Source organism: Macaca fascicularis, chromosome 18 (genome assembly GCF_037993035.2).
Source record: "Macaca fascicularis isolate 582-1 chromosome 18, T2T-MFA8v1.1".
Taxonomy (NCBI): Eukaryota; Metazoa; Chordata; class Mammalia; order Primates; family Cercopithecidae; genus Macaca; species Macaca fascicularis.
Window position 1 is genome coordinate 17969676 of NC_088392.1, and position 21616 is coordinate 17991291.

The window sequence follows — 21616 nt, forward strand, 5'->3', positions numbered from 1 at the left end:
TTAAAACAAAGTATTAACTAAATGTGTACATTTAATGTTAATGTTTACATATACAATTTTGAGATACACCTTTTTTTTTTTTTTTTTTTCCTGAGACAGAGTCTCGCTCTGTCGCTCAGGCTGGAGAGTGCAGTGGCACCATTTCGGCTTACTGCAACCTCTGCCTCCCAGGTTCAAGCGATTCTCCTGCCTTAGGCTCCCAAGGAGCTGGGATTACAGGTGTGCGCCATGACGCCTAGCTATTTTTTTGTATTTTTAGTAGAGACAGGTTTCACCATGTTGGCCACGCTGGCCAACATGACCTCAAATCATCCACCCACCTTAGCCTCCCAAAGTGCTAGGATTACAGGCAAGATCCAACTTTTATCTAAAATAGTCTGAAGTTATCCTTTATCAATTTGGTATGCATGCAATGCTACAGAAACTGGCTTATGGAAGTTAAAATAAGACATGATTGTCAAAGGACGATGGTATAATCTATAGTATTGTTTAATTCTTTGTAATTACTTAAGTGTCGAAATATTTCTCATAAATTGAAAAGAAAAGAAGTTACCAAGCATAACAGAAAACACTGTTCTGAAAACAGGGAAGTTAAATTAAAATCCACATACTAAACCTTGAGATTCCTCCTCTCTTTTGCACTCACTACCCTGACTCTTGGCATGCATTGCCCTGGCAGAATACCAAAGGGTTTCTCTAGTAAACTGACACCCCCTGAGGAAAAGGTGCACACACTGTCTTTGCTGTGTAGCAGGCCAGAAGAACAAGCACCTACCCTGGCTCCAGGAAGAAAAAAGTCTCAAGAAAAAGGTGCTGAGAGGAATATAAGAATTCCGTCAGAAAGCTTACAAATACTAGGGAAAAAGAAAAGTATACAAGTATAAAGTGAGGCTGCTATCAAGCCAGCACAAGAAAGGAAATATAATCACTGCAATTAAATCCCTTAGCTTGAATAAGTTCCAGGCTCATAATAACGTAAATAGTGAGTACTGACTTAACCAAAAAATAATACCTATATATTGAGAGGATAGGGGAAAGAGAAGTTAGTACATGTGGTGTGGGATAGAGGGAGTGTGAGACAATGTAAACGAATGAAATCCTGATCTTCCTTAGTAATGGGTCAACATATAATGTCCAATAATGAAAAATCAAAACATAGCAGTATATGCATAATATTTAGAAAGAGAAAGGAAAACAGCAGAAAGAGCCAAAAGATTCAAAAGGGTTGTCCAAGCAGCAGGACTGGGATATAGGGATGGGCTGGAACTTTAGGCACCCACTTCTTATTGTAAACTTCACTGCTTATTAAGACCTTTAAAAATCTATATAGGGTGTTACTTTGATGAAGGAAAAGGCTTAAATTTTTAAAAATACAAAATAAAACAAAACCAAGAAATGTAAAAAATAGGGGGAAACAAAAATAGGGCTAACCTGCAGAGGGAAAATGACAACAAGGCAATCAGCTCTCACAGGAAGCACAACAGACCAGGTGGGGGCTGAGAAGTACTTTCACTATAACAGCTGGGGGGAGAGGGTGTGTGCAGTAGAGGGATGGGAGGAGAGGAGAAAACAGGATGAGCTCAAAAGATATCACACAGAATCAACAGACATGGGGGATCAAGTCAATGACTCTGTAAGAACTAAATGGCAAGACAGAACCTGAATCCTCCTGAAGTGGGTCATGCCCAAAATATCCTTCCACCTGGATATTTATTCCACAAATACTGGCTCTTTGGGAGCATCACATTCTTCTATGTAAAAAGAAGCATTTTAATTTTCTTTTTGTTTAGGTTTAAAATGTTTGGATTATTATGAAATACTCAAATAAAAAATGCAGAAAACTGTAACATTCATCCAGGTATTAACTATACAGCGTTTTCAAATATTAACGTTTTGGGCCAGGCGTGGTGGCTCATGCCTGTAATCCCAGCACTTTGGGAGGCCAAGATGGGTGGATTACTTGAGGTCAGGAGTTTGAGACCAGCCTGGCCAACATGGCGAAACCCTGTCTCTACTAAAACTATAAAAATTAGCCAGGCATGGTGGCGGGTGCCTGTAGTCCCAGCTACTGAGGAGGCTGAGGCAGGAGAATCACTTGAATGAACCTGGGGGGCGGAGGTTGCAGTGAGTCAAGATCGCACCATTGCACTCCAGCCAGGCAACAGAGTGAGGCTCTGTCTCCAAAACAAAAACAAAACAAAACAAACAAACAAAAAACCTTTTGGTCTCTCATTTTTCTTTTTAAAGAAATAAACATTACAGATATAGTTGGAACCTTGTTCAAACCATTCACTAATCCTATCCCCGTCTCCCTAAAAGGTAACCGTTAAACCGAATTTGGCAGTTAACATCCCCATAGACCCCATCTTCAAAAGAGAGCATTAGGTTGGATGATTTTTTTTTTTTAACTTTTATTTTAAGTTCAAGGCTACATGAGCAGGTTTGTTACACAGGTGAATGTGCGTCATGAGGGTTTGTTGTACATATATTTCATCACCCAGGTACTATGCCTAGTATCTGTTATTTTTCCTAATCCTCTCCTTCTTCCTGCCCTCCAACCTCCAAGAGGCCCCACTGTGTGCTGTTCCCCTCTATGTGTCCATATCACTTGACACCCACTTATAAGTAAGAACATGCAGTATATGGTTTTCTGTTCCTGCATTAGTTTGCTAAGAATAACAGCCTCCAGCTCCATCCGTGTCCCTGAAAAGGACATAATTTCATTTTTTATGGCTGCATAGTATTCCATGGTGTATCACATTTCTTTATCCAGTCTCTCACTGATGGGCATTTAGGTTAATAGTATGGATAATTCTAATGCCCCATTCTGTTCTAAGACATCAAGATTTGCCAGTATGATAGAAAGTCACTGATGTTCTATAATAGAAGTACAAAAGTCTACACTTCTGTGAAATATGCAGAAATATTTCCCAATAATTTCAAACCTCAGAACACACTGATTGATGATAGCTCATGATGGGTAGCTCCAGAAACAAACAAAATGATAATAATGATTATAACCTTTCAGTGAAATTAAAAAAAAAAAGTATATTAACTTCACTGTTGTAGTGCCAGTACAACTATTTTATTTTATTTTATTTTATTTTAATTTTATTTTAGTTTTGAAATAGGTTCTCCCTCTGTTGCCTAGGCTGGAGTGCAGTAGCATAATCATGGCTCGCTGCAGCCTCAAACTACTGGCCTCAAGCAATCCTCATGCCTCAGCCTCCCAAGTAGCTGAGACTACAAGCATGTGCTACTATACCCAGCTAATTTTTAAATTTTTCTTTCATAGAGATGGGGTCTCATGACATTGACAGGCTGGTTTCAAACTCTTGGTCTCAAGCCATCTTCCTGCCTCAGCTTCCCAAGTGGGATTATAGGACTGAGCCATTGCATCCAGCCAGTCCAAAATTAATAACAATACATAGAACATATAAAACCTAAGCTTAAGTATTTTGCAAACAAATCAGTCCTATCATTTGTCTTTAGTGAAAATGGGAGACTGAAGAGAGAAAAATTATGTTTCAAGAACTGTGGTCTACCTGTTATTAGATTCTAGTCTCAGTTGTTTTTGAGGGTTTTTTCCTGCAATTTAGACTAATCCTACTTATTCCCATGAACCAACCAGTGATCTCTGCTGCTGCTCAGAAGAAACAAAAGGGATGGGTAATATAAAAATCTTGATCAGTATTCTAATTCTGGGCATGTACTGGAATCAGCTAGGGACCCCGTATCAGCTTGGTTCTACAACTGCCTAGTTAATAGAAAGACTTCTTATTTAGTTTACTTGGGATAATTTTACTTATCTTTTTTTTTTTTTTTTACTGTTGTAGAATATATTACTGTTGTACTCTTTGTGTAGGAATGCAGATAAGCTTACTGAATGTTTTCTTAAATTGAACACTTACTATTCTTCCAGATAGCACTTCTTGTTGGAACTCACAGTTATCAATGGCCCTCGCCAGACCAATGCTTTGTGACTGACCTCCTCTCTACCTTGAATACAAGAGGCCCTCATAGTTAGGCAGGAATATCATTGTCCCTATTCAGCCTGAAGCAGTTACAGAAGATGGATCTTCATTCCTCTACAACCCTTAGGATTAAAGATCTCCTTATAAAAGGGAGGGGCAGCCGGGTGCAGTAGCTCACGTCTGTAATCCCAGCACTTTGGGAGGCCGACATGGGCAGACTACCTGAGGTCAGGAGTTCGAGACCAGCCTGGCCAACATGGTGAACCCCCCACCTCTACTAAAAATACAAAAATTAGCTGGAAGTGGTGGCGGGCGCCTGTAGTCCCTGCTACTCAGGAGGCTGAGACAGGAGAACTGCTTGAAGCCGGGAGGTGGAGGTTGCAGTGAGCTGAGACTGCACCACTGCACTCCAGTCTGGACAACAGGAGCGAGACTCTGTCTCAAAAAAAAAAACAACAATACATAAACAAATTTTTAAAAATTAAAAAAATAAAACAGAAGGGGGAAATATGTCAGAGGCATTCAAACCTGAGTGACTCCATCTTGAACAGGGGCTGGGTAAAATAAGGCTTACCCCTACTGGGCTGCTGCATTCCCAGGAGGTTAGGCATTCTTTCTTACACATGAAATAGGAGGTCAGCACAAGATACAGGTCACAAAGATCTTGCTGATAAAACAGGATGCAGTAAAGAAGCTGGCCAAAAGTCACCAAAACCAAAATGGTGATGAAAGTGACCTCTGGCTGTCCTCACTGCTCATTGTATGCTGATTATAATGCATTAGCATGCTAAAAGACACTCCCACCAGCACCATGACAGTTTACAAATCCCATGGCAATATCAGAAAGTTACCCTATATAGTCTAAAAAGGGGAGGGACCCTTAGTTCTGGGACTTGGCTACCCCTTTCCCAGAAAACTCATAAATAATCTACCCCTTGGTTCAGCATGCAATCAAGAAACAATCATAGGCCAGGCACTTTGGGAGGCCAAGGTGGGCGGATCACTTGAGTTCAAGAGTTCAAAACCAGCCTGGCAAGATGGTGAAACCCCGTCTCTACTAAAAATATAAATTCTAGCTGTGCATGATGGTGGTACCTGCCTGTAATCCCAGCTATTTGGGAGGCTGAGGCAGGAGGATCACTTGAGCCCGGGAGGCAAAGGCTGCAGTGAGCTGCCACTGCACTCCAGCCTGAGTGACAGCAAAACAATGTCTCAAAAAAAAAAAAGAAAAGAAAAGAAAAAGAAAGAAAGAACCATGAAAGTAGCCAACCAGCAGCCCTTAGGTCTGCTTTGCCTATGGAGTAAGCCATTCTTTATTCCTTTACTTTCTTAATAAACTTGCTTTCAATTAAAAAAAAAAAAAAAAAAAGAATACCACAGTGGTAACTTTCATAGTATACGTCAGCTACAGGGGACAATCAGGAATTGCTGGAGCAAAATATCCTTATTAGAGTCTTGACTGCCTATGTAATTAATTCACTGCAGCACCAAACTGTCCAAGTTGTCATTATATTCTTCTCTATTCTTTTCTTCCAGGCAACCACAGTAAAAATATTCTTTAAAAAAATTGTAATGCCAGTTTTACTTAAGAATGTCCTTGATGACACAGGAAAGTCATTTCTTATTACACCTCAACCCCTGAGTATATGTCTTTTTAATTTTCTGGGTGATAAAATAGGAGGTACACAAAAAAAACACTTCTGGTACACACTGAAGTATGATAGTTATCTCAAGGAAAACACTTATCTGATGATGTGAGTTGTGGGCCAAACCAGTCACTGTTTACAGAGAATCCCATCTTTACTTGAAAGAACAACTGACAAATGATTATTATTCATACTTGGGTATTTGGCAGACATTTTCTCAAAAATGAAGTGAGAAGGCAGCTTACTGGAAAACAACTGATGGCATGTGCTGCCAATAACGGCCTTCACATTTCTAATTAAAAATTAAAATTGTGGAAACTCGTTTCCACAGTAAGCTTAACAACATCCCAATACTTAAAAGACTTTACTGATAAATCCAGTGGTGATATTGGCCGGGCATGGTGGCTCACACCTGTAATCCCAGCACTTTGGGAGGCCAAGGTGGGCAGATCACTTCAGGTCAGGAGTTCGAGACCAGCCTGGCCAACATGGAGAAACCATATCGCTACTAAAAATACAAAAAATTAGCCAGGTGTTGGGGGCATGCCTGTAATCCCAGCTACTCCAGAGGTTGAGGCGGGAAAATCGCTAGAACCCAGGAGGCAGAGGTTGCAGTGAGCCAAGATCGCACCACTGCACTCCCGCCTGGGCGACAGAGTGAGACTTCATCTCGAAAAAATAAATAAATAAACAACAACAAAAAATAAATCAGTGGTGATATTAACAAATGTGAATTCTTAAAATTCCATAATAAAATATATTAACATTTGGAGTATCTGTGTTACACAACGAAGCTGTACTCTCCAAATGACCAACACTTAATGCAACAAAGTGATGCATGGGTAAAGAATCAAATCAAACTGCAAGTCAGATCAATGGATCTTACTGTTAAAGAATTCAAAAAGCTCACGAATAGAGATTTAGATTCCATATTAGAACTAACATTTAAGAAATGACCACTTGTCAAGTTTTGGTATAGTATCAAGGAAGGATATTCACAATTACCTAAAAAGACAACTAAAATACTCTTCCATTTCCCAATTACATCCACAAACTTTATAAGCAAGTATTGGATTATTTTTTCTGGATGTTAAAAACCATAAACAGAATCACAATAGTTATCATATTTTTTAATTCCTGATATCAGTCATGTAAAAACAAATGAACTAGCAATTATTTATTTAAAAGTTATATTCTTCGCAGTTACACAGTCTACATATTTGCAACAAATATATAAGTATCAAAGGTTTAATTTACCACAGAATGAAGACTGATCACTGCTCCAAAGAGGAAAGGAAATGAATGTGGTAAATTCTTAAATCTGTTTTGGAGACAGGCAAGTCAAGTCTCTCTTTTCTAGTTACAAATGAGCACATTCTAGGCCAGGCATGGTGGCTCACGCCTGTAATCACAGCACTTTGGGAGCCCAAGAAGGGCAGATCACTTGAGGTCAAGAGTTCAAGACCAGCCTGACCAACATGGTGAAACCCTGTCTCTACTAAAAATACAAAAATTAAGAGGGCGTGGGCACCTGTAATCCCAGCTACTCTGGAGGCTGAGGCAGGTGAATCACTTGGGCCCAGGAGGAGGCTGCAATGAGCCGGGATCACGCCACTGCACTCCAGCCTGAGAGACAGAGCAAGACTCTGTCTCAACAAAGTAAAAAAATAAATAAATAAAGGAGCAGGTTCTGTTTAACATGTGACTCTTGAAACCTACATATTAATCACCCAGAAGACATGATATAAATGGATTTAAACGCTGGTTCTTAAATTTCTAAGGAAATGTCTTTTCACGGGAAAAACTGACCTCTCATAAATTTCAAAAGAAACAATTTAATCTGAACAAACACCTGAAGTTCAGAAGTAACACACCAAATGTTATTGTTTGCAGATGCATTTTTAGATAGGAATAAAAGTTGTTAAAGGAGAATTGTTCTTACACAACTCTATCCAATTAATAAATATCATAAATCATTAGTTTCAAAAGCATGAACCTTAAAAAAATCTCAGATTGAGAACTGGTAATGTCCTCACTAATAAACAAAGTCCTATTACTCTGTTTTCCGAAAGAGAAAGTTTATACACTAGTTTTTTAGTGAGAATATTCAAGAGATAACAAGCAGAAGTTCATTCTGCCCCCACCCCTTCCTCATGATCCACCCATTTCTGCAGGCTTACCTTTGCAGTTCATTAAGCCCCCTGGCAGCTGGAAGGCTAGGGTTTTGCCTTAGGAAGTTTTGTTTTAAATTGAGATGAGTGAGGTCTTGGCTGTAGAAGAGGTTGGCAGGCAGATGTTCCAGGCTACAACATGAGAGGTCCACTGAGCTAATGCGCTGGGATGCAACCTAAAGAGGGATAAAACTTAATTTTAATACCATCCACTTATCCTATAACTACTTTCTATGGATAGAAATGAGATAATACCAATTTGGAACAGGTATTCTATGAAAGTAGCACTGTTAGTCCAAATATAAGCCAACACAGTATTCAGTCACATGCCACATACCAACCTTTCAGTCAATAACATATCATATACAGCAGTCCCACAAGATTATAAAGCCGAAAAATTCCTATCACCTAGTGATATGGCAGCCATCATAATGTCACAGCACAACACACTGCCTTTTCTATGTTTAGATACACAAATACTTACCATTTTGTTACAACTGCCCACAGATTCGGTACAGTAACATGCTACACAGGTTTGTAACCTAGGAGCAACAGCCTAAGTGTGTAGTTGGCTACACCATCTAGGTTTGTGTAAGTACACGCTGATGTTTGCACCATGAAGAAATTGCCTAACAACACATTTCTCAGGATATATTCCTGTCATTAAGTGATGTTTGTCTGTACTTAGTATTCGAGCCAAATACTTTATAAAAGCATGAAAATGTCCCTGCCTGGAGGGTATGTACAGTAACCTAGCATAGGAGACAGGCTGGAAAGAACACAGATTACTCCACTGGGTTTATTGATATCAGTAAACTCCTCCAATGTAGGAGTTTTATTCCTGAAAACATAAGGAATAATTCTCTCCCACAGAAAGAGAATTCAGAGCTATCGAGTAAATACACGGTCAAGAGACAGATACTAAGATCTAAACTGAACATATGAAAGTCATTGTATATACTGATTTAAAAATAGCACAAATAAAGAAAAAGAGTATCATTGACCTTGTACACATCTTCAATTCATGGTATAGTAGAATCAGATTCTATTGCCTGTCTGCTACAAACTTTCCAGGCTGCCTCACTTCACAGTTTCAGTGAAATGCTTATAGATTCATTGTGCTTTGCTTCATGTAAGTATTTGATGTAAAACTGATTTTATGTCTAAGTATTTATCCAGATGTTCAATGCCTTCCTGGTTAAATGACTCCTCCCACGGCCAGGATCTCAGGGCTAAAGAAAGACCAACTTTCATGTGGGAAGCAGAAAACTCACTGACCACCCTGCATTTCTCAAATGTTCTTCCCAATATTGTAGGTAACACAGTGCCGATTTATGCTACAGCACGTGGCTTTAGCCCCACCTTCACACATCTTGGTTTTCTCTCCTCACAGAGGCAATGGGAATATAGTTCTAAAACTTTGGTTAATTCTCCCTATTTATCTTTACCGAAGCTTTAGGGCAGAAATTTCACTGCTTATCTGTGATCAATCTGGTGTCTTTTTCTTTTACCAAACCCCAGGTTTCTGTTCCTAATTACACAAGGCAGTAGAACATAGTCCTTAGATGTATGGTTCTGAGTTCAGTGTCCAGATTCACAGCCCAGCGCCACCACTCAGGAGCTGAGATAACTTGAATAGATCACTGACGTAAGATCCAGTTTTCTCATCTGTATACAGATATAAAGATGGTACCTACTTCTACATGCCTGGCACAGAAAAAGCACTCAGTAAATGTTAACTGCTATTACTATTGCTAGTACTACTACTAACACTACCATTTCCAAATCAAATCATTCATATTTTATTTTTCATTAAAAAAACTTTTTTTTTAAATAATAAAGTAGGGGCAGGGTCTTGCCATGTTGCCCAGGATAGTCTCAAACTACTGGGCTAGGTTGATCCTCTCACATCAGCCTCCCAAAGTGCTGGATTACAGGCATGAGCCACCATACACAGCTTCATTCACATTTTATATCCACTAAAATCTATACTCCCCTGCTGCTAAAAGTATCCAGAAGTAAATCTGGCATATGTTCTGCTAGGTTGGGCACGGTGGCTCACATCTGTAATCCTAGCACTTTGGGAGGCCGAGGCAGGTGGATCATTTGAGGTCAGAAGTTGGAGATCAGCCTGGCCAACGTGGTGAAACCCCGTTTCTACTAAAAATACAAAAATTAGCTGGGCGTGGTGGTGAGATGCCTGTAATCTCAGCTACTCGGGAGGCTGAGGCAGCAGAATCGCTTGAACCCAGAAGGTGGAGGTTGCAGTGAGCCGAGATCATGCCATCGCACTCCAGCCTGGGCGACAGAGAGAGACTCTGTCTCAAAAAAATAAACAGTTCTGCTGATGGAATATTTGAGGTTAGGAGAAATTACTGTGCACACATGAAAGCTAAAGGTATACTGGGGTGAGAAAAGTTGGGCAGGACTTATCTCTAAAGACTTTACCAAGAAAGTCTGAGTTTGCATTTTACATATTTTATCTTTCTGTGAATTTTCACCATTAAATAAGAAAAAGAAAATGCCAAACAGGGCCAAACCACTCATACAAAGAAAGATGTAAAAAGAGATAGAATGTTAATGGGTCTGAAAGTAGGTGCAAAAGCACCACGCCACACAGGATTCCTATGGCATTCATAGGAAGTGGATGGGAACCTGTTTATAGAAAGTGAGGTTGAAAGCTCTGCTAGTTAGTGGAATCATTCATTCAAAAATATGTGTTGAACATCTACTTAATGGTGTATGGCAGGCCTTTTATTTCCTGAGATACAACAGGAAAACCAGACAGACACAGTCTCTGCCCTGAATGAGTACACATCAAGAGGACAGGGTAATTAAGATACTACATGATAACTGCTACAAGAATAGGAAGTGCAAGGACACAGAACAGAATCCCAGGGGTCAGAAAAGGATTCCCAGAGGATGTAATGTCCGAGCCCAAACTTGAAGCCTCAGTAGAAATCTGTATTTTTTGTCTGCCCCAAATCCTTTCTCTTTCAAACTCATGATCCTAAGGGGAACTGCAAACAAAGTACCCAGATGCTCTGGATTCGTGGGTAGGCATGCACTCCAGGTCTGAGCAATCGGAGTGTCCTATCTGCTGAAGCCACAGGCTGATCCAAGAGGTGCTAGCATGGGACCCAAGTTAGGTTAATCAAAGGACTTCTCTGGGATTTACATATTCTGAAACCAGGAGAGAAAGAGAATCAGCTGCTTAGAGCTGCAGTTAAAATGAAGGAGCTAGAACCATATGTATTAATCTGACTTGATACAAATGCAAACTGCAGCATGACACATTCCATTTATGAAAACAATTTTTAACATAACACACACACCTCCATATATTATATGGATGAATAATTATATGTGCAATATATACCATGAGATCATAAATTTCTATTGTTTTAAGCCACCGAGGGTCTGTTAACATGTTACAGCAGCCACAGGAAACTAATACAACCCTTCTTTATTTTTTCCATTGTACTTTTCATTTTATTCATTCAACATGTTTACTGAGTATCTACTAGAGGTGCCAATTACTGTTCTAGGTAAGCCCTTAATATACTTCAGAAAACAAAATGAAGATCCCTCCCCTATTAAGCTTTCTTTACAAATAAATAAATTATACGTTAAAAAAAATGGTAAGCACTACGAATGAAAAAAAAAAAACAGCTTGAGAAAGGGAGTCAAGATTGCTAGGAAGGTGGTGGATTGTAATTTAAATAGGTTAGTGAGGGTGGTCCCCACTGAAAAGATGACATTTAGCAAGGAAAAACAGGAAAAGGTGGCTGATAGGATTTATCTGGAAGAAGATGCTGCCAGGCAGAGGAAGTACCCAGAGTTAGAGCCCTTAGAAAAGCATGCCTTAGCCAGGTATGGTGGCTCACGCCTGTAATCCCAGCACTTTGGGAGGCTGGGGTGGGAGGACTGTTTGAGCCCAGAAGTTTAAGACCAGCTTGGGCAACAGAGTGAGACCATCATCTCTACTAAGAAAAAAAATTTTTAATTAGCTGGGCGTGGTGGTGCATGCTTATAGTCCCAGCCACTTGGGAGGCTGAGGTGGAAGGATCACTTAAGCCCAGAAGGTCGAGGTTGCAGTGAGCTTTGATCATACCACGGCACTCCAGCCTGGGCAATAAAGCCAGATCCAGTCTCAAATTTAAAAAATAATAATAATACAAAAAATTTGTAAAAGGAGCATACTTGGCATGTCCGAGAGACCTGAGAACACTGATTATAAGGCAACGAGGTCAGAAGGTAAATGGGCAGGGGATATGGGGCAAGCAGCAGACCCTGTGGGACCTTCAGGCCTTGTGAGGACTCTGGCTTTTAAGGTGAGTGAAACGGGATGTGTGGAAAGGTTCTGAGAAGTGTGAGGTGATCACCAATGTATGGTCAATGCTCCATATTCACTGGGGATTGGTTCCTGGACCCCAGCAGGTACCAAAATCCACAGATGCTCAAGTCCCTGACATAAAATGCCGTAGTACACTCAGCCCTCCGTGTCGGCAGGTTTTGATCCACGGCTGGTTGACTCTGAAATGGGAAACTCGCAGGTAAGGAGGGCCTACTATACCAAGGAATTTTCTTATTTTTTCTCTGCCTTTGTCTCTAGATTGTAAGCTCCATAAAGGAAAGAATTTTTCTATTTTGCTCACTGACATAAACCCACGCTGAGTACTTGGGAGGACCCTCAAAACATCTTGCTGGAAGAATGGCCAGAGGACGACCTTATACCTCCTCCTTTCTCACCAGGCGGCCTCTGCATCTGGTGCATCCTTTCATGTGGCAACCACTTTGAAGAAGACAAATTCCATTTCAAATGAAGCATCCCACTAAATACTCCCTTTGGACAACTAAGAGAAAATGATTTAACATCAAGTTGTATTGGCTTCCTTTCCTCATTCTAGACCGTAAGCTGTTTCTGCTAGAAACAAGGAGGAGGAAACCACATTAACGAGGCTACAAGCAAGGGCAGTCCTGCGTGAGCTATGCAGAACTAGGGACGTCTATCATGAGAGCATAAACTCATCATGTTAACATGGCCACGAGGCAGTGCGCTGCAAAGATGACCATGAAAGCTACCACTAGCTACACCACTGCCCAGTCCCATGAGCTACAACAGAATGGGAGATTTAAGTGCTTCTACTCAGCGCAACCTGGGCACATCAGGGCTCTACCACAAAGAGAGGAAAGCACTCTACTTAGAAGGTATGGTTTGATTCCCAAATGAGAAAACTACCAGCTGGGCTATCTAAAGAAACTGTGACCCACCTACACAGCAGCTATTAAAACTGAGATCCTGCCTGAAATAAGAAAGACCTACATACATAAAAAAATATTAATCAAAAAACCACATGTACACACCTCAGAGCAAGTAGCCTTTATTATTCTAGCATTTTCCTTTTCCAAGTAACAATAATAATAATAGTTAACATTTAAGTAGTGCTTTGTGACAGGCACTCTTCCAAGAGCTTAAGATACAATATTTAGCTTAATCTTCACAACAACTCTGTGCAGTAAGAACTTAACCTTGTTTCAAAGGTAAAGGTTAAACTGAGTCACAGAGTGTGCGCCTAAGGCCTGTTTAAAAAGTAGCAGGATCAGGCTGGGTGCAGCGGCTCACACCTATAATCCCAACACTATGGGAGGCTGAGGTGGGTGGATCATTTGAGGTCAGGAGTTTGAGACCAGCCTGGCCAACATGGTGAAACCCTGTCTCCACTAAAAATACAAAAATTAACCTGGCATGGAGGTGGGTGCCTGTAATTCCAGCTACTCGGGAGGCTAAGGCAGGAGAATCACTTGAAACTGGGAGGCAGAGGTTGCAGTGAACCAAGATTGAGCCATTACACTCCAGCTTGGGTGACAAGAGTGAAACTGTATCCCCCCCCCTAAAAAAAAAGTAACAGGACTAGAGTTTGAACAAGAGCCTGTACTATTAACTCTATGCCATTAGGTCAAGACTTGGAATAAAGTTCAGATCTCACCAGAAGGGAGGCTCCTCTAATCCCCATCATAAAATAACATAACTAGAGCAAAGAAAATTAGATGTACTCCTCAGGATATGTTTAAGCCTTAGAAATGAAGACGAGGTGGTCAGAGACAGTGAGTCCTCCTCGGGAGAAGCAATAGAGACCATCTGCTGACCAAATACAGATTTTGGAGGAGGGGTGAATCCCCATGGGGCATCATTCCTTGATATCATAGGCTCTGCCCACTCCAATCCCACACAACTTATCCAACTGGGCAACGATGGTGCCATCCAGTGAGCACCTAATCAAAATTTTAAAGGTTAAAGGAAAAGTATAAGAGGTTATAGAAATTTGGGAAGTGAAATAAGCATACATAGAAGGTGCCTCAAATCTTTGGTACAGAAAGCTTCTAAAGGATCTCATAATTAGAATATAAATTCCTTTTTGGCAAAAGCTACTGTACTTATAACCACAGACAAGACAGTTGAAGGCACAAAGGTGAGGTCCACACAACTTGACATACAGGAGAAAGGGCACCAGCTGAACAGTATGTGGGGTAGGTAGGAACAGTCCTGCTTACTAGCAACGTGACTTTGAATAAGTCACTTCCCTTACCTGTCCTTCAGTTTCCTTATCTCTAAAGTAGACTAAGTAACACCTGCCCTGATCACCTTAACAAGTTGCTGCAGTAATAGCATTTTATTCATTTAAAAAAAAAGGAGAGGCTCTGTAGACCAAGTATCCCCGCAGCAACGTCTACCACTGCAAGCAATAAAAGTCTGTAAAACAAAAAAGTCTACGAGATATAAGCCAATGCTCTCGTCATCTTGAGCAATTACACTGATAAACTGCAATCAGCCAGACCATCAATGAACTACAAATGAATAGATTCAAGTTGTGATTAGTTGAAGGTAACTGTGGCATCGAAAGTCAGTTTCAGCCTGTATTAACAATAACATGCTGGGGGCAGTGGCTCACATCTGTAATCCCAGCACTTTGTGGGGCCAAGGGGAGCAGATCACTTGAGGTCAGGAGTTTGAGACCAGCCTGGCCAACATGGGGAAACTCCATTTCTACTGAAAATACAAAAATTAGCCGGGTGAGGTGGCAGGCACATGTAATCTCAGCTACTCAGGAGGCTGAGGTAGGAGAATCGCTTGAACTCGAGAGGCAGACGTTGCAGTGAGCCAAGACCGTGCCACTGCACTCCAGCCTGGGCAACAAGTGCAAGTCTCCATCTCAAAAACAAAACAAAACAACAACAACAAAAAAAAAAAAAGAAAAAAAATAAGGCTAACTGAGTTAGTAAATTAAACGGGACTTTTCTATCATGATGGACACACTCTGAGAGATACATCAAAATGAACATAATTTCCAACTACCTGCTCATGTTGTCTCTTTTTTTCCCAAATGACTTGTAAATATACATGGGGGAAGGAGGGATCATTTGGTCCTCAAAATATTTCCTCTAAAGAACACTGCACTATTAAAAAATGCTAATGTGAACAACAAAATTTTCAGATGACTCAATGGGTGGCCACATATTGCTAACATATTACTCAGCTTGACACTTTCTTAAGTCATTTCTTTGCCTATTATTAGGACCCTTATGACAAAAATGTCCCTCCTCCGAGTGTGGCTGGGTTGCATTTCTAACCAATCTATCTGTCCTATCCTTACCCTATCCCTGCCATGCTTTCAAAATTCTCATCTTCCCTTGCAAGAGGACTGTACTACATCATTCCCACTACTCCTTATGGTTCATTTAGTGGATAATCATCTTTCACAGGCAAGGGAAAGTTCACAGTAACATTCATGTGATGTTTTTTGTCCCCTCTATACTTTAGTCAAGTTGTATTTATCCTTATTATGTGCACAGCATGCTCAAAATTAACCAGAATGACTCTAAAATGTTTGATCAAAGCAGCTAAAATAGCACAAATAATTCTGCTTGTGTGAAGTAAAAGACTGCTGTCAACCTGCCAGGCATGGTGGCTCACGCCTGCAATCCCAGCACTTCGGGAGGCCAAGGCGGGTGGATCACGAGGTCAAGAGATCAAGACCATCCTGGTAAACATGGTGAAACCCTATCTCTACTAAAAATACAAAAATTAGCTGGGCGTGGTGGTGCGCACCTATAGTCCCAGCTACTCGAAAGGCTGAGGCAGGAGAATCGCTTGAACCCAGGAGGCAGAGGTTGCAGTGAGCTGAGATTATGCCACTGCACTGTACCACTGCACTCCAGCCTGGTGATACAGCCAGACTCCGTCTCACCAAAAAAAACAAACAAACAAACAAACAAAAAAAGCTGCTGTCAACCAGCATTATGAGTCATTAATTGCTCTAGTGTAGTCTTCAGTGGCTTGGGAAATTATGCTTCTGGCTACAGGGATAGTCTCTGGGGAATAAGAATTATAAACAATTCTTAACCTCAGCTGACCTACTTTTAATTCTCATCTCCCAAAGAATGCTTTGGGAAGACATGAGGTAGGAGAATATAAATTTAGAATAGAGTTTATTAATATTTATCAGTTAAGCATTCTAACAACTCTACTTGTTTCAATTTTATCTTTATCAATACAATTTTATACTATTTTATATCAAACAAAACCTTGAATTTTAACAAACATTTTAATTTCCACTGCTTCACAACATGGAATCATTTCTTTAAAGAAATTCTATAGAAGGATGGGTGTGGTGACTCATGCCTGTATTCCCAGCACTTTAGGAAGCCAAGGCGGGCAGATCACTTGACTTCAGAAGTTCAAGACCAGCCTGGGCGACATGGTGAAACACCATCTCTACAAAAAATAAAAAAATTAGCAAGGGTGGTAGTGAACGTCTATAGTTCTAGCTACTCAGGGGGCTGAGGTGGAGGACTGCCTAAGCCCAGGAGGTCGAGGCTGCAGTGAGCCAAGATTGTGCCACTGCACTCCAGCCTGGGCACCAGAGCAAAATTCTGTCTCAAACAAAAAAACAAAACAAAACAAAACACAATACAACTAAATGGGTGTGGTGGTTTACGCCTGTAATCCCAGCAGTTTGGAAGGTTGAGGTGGATGGATCACCTGAGGTCAGGAGCTTGAGACCAGCCTGGCCAATATGGTGGAATCCTGCCTCTATTAAAAATACCAAAATTAGCCAGGCGTCATGGCACATGCCTGTAATCCCAGCTACTTGGGAGCCTGAGGCAGAAGAATCGCTTGAACCGACGAGCTGGAGGTTGCAGTGAGCTGAGATCACGCCACTGCACTCCAGCCTGGGCAACAGAGGGAGACTCAGTCTCAAAACAAACAAACAGACAAACACACACACACACACACACACACTATAGAAATGCTTTAGCTCGACCTCAAAGCTTTTCATAATGACATCTCATCTTTTGCTCTTACACTAACCTATTTAACAACAGATGCAGAAAACATTCCTATAACATTAATTACATCAGCTGGGCGCAGTGGCTCACGCTTGTAATCCCAGCACTTTGGGAGGCCGAGGCAGGCGGATCATGAGGTCAGGAGATTGAGACCATCCTGGCTAATATGGTGAAACGCCGTCTCTACTAAAAATACAAAAAATTAGCTGGGCGTGGTGGCGGGCACCTGTAGTCCCAGCTACTTGGGAGGCTGAGGCAGGAGAATGGTGTGAACCCAGGAGGCGGATCGCGCCACTGCACTCTAGCCTGTGGCGCTGAGCAAGACTCCGTCTCAAAAAAATAAAAATTAATTATATAATATATCTTCATAATGTTCCAATAAAAGCATATCAAAGCTACCAGTTTTATACTTAAAGATATATAAGAAATAAAATATGGGCCAGGCACAGTGGCTCATGCCTGTAATCTCTACACTTTGGGAGGCTGAGGCAGGAGAACCACTTCAGTCCAGGAGGTTGAGACCAGCCCGGACAACAGAGCAAGACCCTATCTCTACAAAGTTAAATTAAAAAATTGGCCAGGTGTGGTGGCACGTGCCTAGAGTCCCAGCTCCATGGGAAGCTGAGGTGGGAGGAACCCTTGAGCCCAGAAGCTTGAAGCTGCAGTGAACTATGATTGTGCCGCTGCCCTCCAGCACGGGTGACAGGGGGACATCTTGTCTCAGAAAAAAAGAAAAGAAGATTACACAAATTATACAACATTTAAAATGATTCGAGGTAATGACATAGCAAATCAATGAAGACAACAGGAAAATCCAGGCAGGCTATGAGAGATGGGCCGGGCACAGTGGCTCACACCTGTAATCCCAGCACTTTGGGAGGCCGAGGCGGGCAGATCATGTGGTCAGGATTTTGACACTAGTCTGGCCAATATGGTGAAACTCCATCTCTACTAAAAATACAAAAATTAGCTGAGTGTGGTGGCGCACACCTGTAATCCCAGCTACTCAGGAGACTGAGGCAAGAGAATCGCTTGAACCCGGGAGGCGGAACTTGCAGTGAGCCGAGATCGCACCACTGCACTCCAGCCTGGGCGACACAGCGAGACTCCGTCTCATAAATAAATAAATAAATAAATAAATAAGAGAGATGGTATTCTATGAGGGCAAGAGCACTTGGGAGAAGTAGGATCTATGATTTTAAAATGATGGGCTATGAGGTACCTGTTAAAATATAGTTAAAAGACCCAAAAATAAGAGTATGGCGAGAACTGCAGGCTGGGGAAGAAAACAAAACGAAACAAAATCCCTGGCTCACTGTTCAAGGACCAAGCTACAACAATATTTAAAAAGTCAATCAAGAGAACTCCAGATTAAGAGATCCTCCAAGGTATCCCCAGCTCTCTCTGCCAGCAGAGGTGAGGGGATGGGAATGAGGAGGCAGCACGCGTGGGGCCATCAAGCTAACCTGAGTGAATCATTCAATATACATTCGTTATTTGCCTTTTATGAACCAGGAACCGTACCAGGTACTGGAGAGATGCAGTCTTTGTCTCCGAAAGCTTAGCCTCTTGAGGACACACACATCTAAATAACTATGATTCACTGAAGAGGATGCAGTGAGAGCACACACAGGGCCAAGAACAATCCTCAGAGCTCCACGTCGACAGCATCAGTGCCGACACAGTCCCCTCCCTTGACAAAATGAGCCACGTATTCACAGACACTTCTGCTACATTTGTCCAGTGAACTCATCATGCAGCCAAAAGTGAAAATGTGGACCCGGCACCTGACTCTTTAGGAGTCAGAAGCAACTGTATAGGGTCAGAGGAGATGTCACCAACAGCTTTCCAAAATCATGAGCCACCGGTGTCCCTCTAGCAGTTATCTCCCTCCCACACACACAAACCCCATTGTGTTTCTCAGTAACAACAAAAAAATAGAGTTCAGCTTGGGTGGAGATCAAATCTGAACTCAGAGTTCCTTCCTGAGTTCCTTATTGGCAAAATATGTATAAACAATCTCTTTCAAATGTTACTACCTGAGAATGTTTCTGAACATCACGGCAGCATTTCCCCAAAGGTGACATCGCCTTAACAAAGGAGAAATGAACCACGAAGAACTTACATTCTAGCTTTCTATTAAAATACATAATACAAATACTATTCAAGTGGTTTTACTACTAGAAATGAACTACTTGTTTGTTTTTTCTCCCCGGGATGGAGTCTTGCTCTGTCACCCAGCCTGGAGTGCAGTAGTGCAATCTCGGCTTACTGCAACCTCCACCTCCCGAGTTCAAGCAATTCTCCTGCCTCAGCCACCAGCCACGTGAGCAGCTGGGATTACAGGTGCCTGCCACCACACCCGGCTAATTTTTGTATTTTTAGTAGAGATGGGGGTCTCAGCATGTTGGCCAGGCTGGTCTCGAACTCCTGACCTTGTGATCCACCTGCCTCAGCCTCCCAAAGTGCTGGGATTACAGGCGTGAGCCACCACAACCGGCCTCTTTTGTTTTTAAAATACAAAAAAAAAAAAAATTGATGTTTAAGTTCCAAGTCTAATACACAAGAATTCAGTATGTTTAATACAGAATTCATAGATTGTTTTTCCAATTATTCCACTATTTCCTACTTTATAAAATAATAAATTAGACCAGTGGGGAGAAGAATTTAACCCTTCAGAGCAGGTGTAGAAAATTTAATTCTCTGGGTTAAACATACTGTGGACTCAAAAAATCCTAACTACATAATGGGAACTAAACTTTAAAGGATATATATATATATATATCCTGTCTCTACAAAACAATATATACGTATATGTACACACACATATATGTGTGTGTGTGTGTATGTGTGTGTGTGTATATATATTGTTTTGTAGAGACAGGGCCTTGCTATGCTGCCCAGGCTTGCCTTGAACTCCTGGCCTCAAGTGATCTTCCTCACTCAGCCTCCCAAAGTGTTGGGATTACAGGTGTGAACCACCATCCACCATGCCTGTTAGAATTTTTTTTTTTTTTTTTTGAGACAGAATCTCAATCTATCACCCAGGCTGGAGTGCAATGGTGTGATCCTGGCTCAGCCTCCCAGATTCAAACAACTCTCCTGCCTCAGCGCCTCAGCCTCCTGAGTAGCAGGGATTACAGGCATGCGCTACAATGCCTGGCTAATTTTTGTATTTTTAGTAGAGATGGGGTTTCACCATGTTCGCCAGGCTGGTCTCGAACTCCTGACCTCAGGTGATCCACCCGCCTCAGCCTTTCAAAGTGGTGGGATTACAGGTGTAAGCCACCACGCCCGGCCACCTGGTAGATATATATTTAAATTGGTCTAAACCCTCAGATTAAAAGAAATTAACTTTAAAATATAACATGACCAGATACAGATATCGGGTTAATCACATATACTAAGTTCCTGATATATCAATATTTGACCAGTTTGCAAAGAATCAGACAACAGTAGTTCCCTCGCCATTGAAAACAATTCAGTCTGCTTTGAATGACTCAGAAAGCATCTCAGATTTCTTAAATAACTCTTGGTCATCATTTAAGATGAATGAGTGATATGGAGTGACTATGCTCAAGTGTCTTTTAGCAACATACTCCAATAAACAGACTGCTTGAGAAATTACCCTTTGTCATACTACTGGGCTGCCTGGATTCAGCTGCCAACTCTGTATATAAAGTACCTTACTGAGATATTTTCAGTAAATCTCAGTTATTATTTAAATCTTTGTTTTCAGTCCCTTCCAACCACTGTAAAACACTGGAAGTATAATTAAGTAAAAGGAATAAGGTAGTAGAGCCTAATGCATAAAGCAGTAATTGAATACTTTATATATCAGTTCCCTCATCTGCAAAATGGGGATAATAATATCTAAAAGATAATATCTTTTGGTATTAAAAACCAACCACAGTCTGGGCGCAGTAGCTTGTGCCTGTTATCCCAGTACTTTGGGAGGCCAAGGTGGAAGGACTGCTTCAGCCCAGGAGCTCAAGGCCAGCCTGGGCAACGTGGCAAGACCCCGTCTCTACAAAAAATACAAAACTTAGCTGGGAGTGGTGGCGCATGCCTGTGTCCCGGCTACTCAGGAGGCTGCGGTGGGAGGATCACTTGAGCCTGGAAGGTCAAAGGCTGCAATCAGCTGTAATCATGCCACTGCACAGCAGCCTGAGCAACAGAGTGAGACCCCAACTCAAAAAAAAAAAAAAATCAACAAAAAACCAACCTCATAGAATTGTTATCAGCACCTACTTCACAGGGCTACTACAAAGTATCTTGCACAGTGCTTGCCAAATAGTAAAAGTTACCAAAATGTTAGTTACTACTATGTGCATTATTGTTGTCACTATAGTATCAATTTGGTACAGTAAATAATTATATTGTTTACAAAATATATCAACAAGTTGAGGAAGGAAAAGAGCAAAAATATTTTCTTTTAGGGTTGACCTCACAAATGGGTAACTAATTCACTTTG

The 21616-nt window shown here is 41.3% G+C and overlaps 1 protein-coding gene across 1 annotated transcript in view; it reads right to left on the reverse strand.

Annotated features, from left to right (window-relative positions):
* PHLPP1 (PH domain and leucine rich repeat protein phosphatase 1) overlaps positions 1 to 21616 on the reverse strand; it is a 267725-nt gene that overhangs the window by 110322 nt on the left and 135787 nt on the right. Inside the window, exon 4 of the mRNA XM_015439655.3 lies at positions 7801 to 7967. Within this exon, the coding sequence (XP_015295141.3) occupies positions 7801 to 7967 (167 nt within the window). The remainder of the gene's footprint in view (positions 1 to 7800; positions 7968 to 21616) is intronic.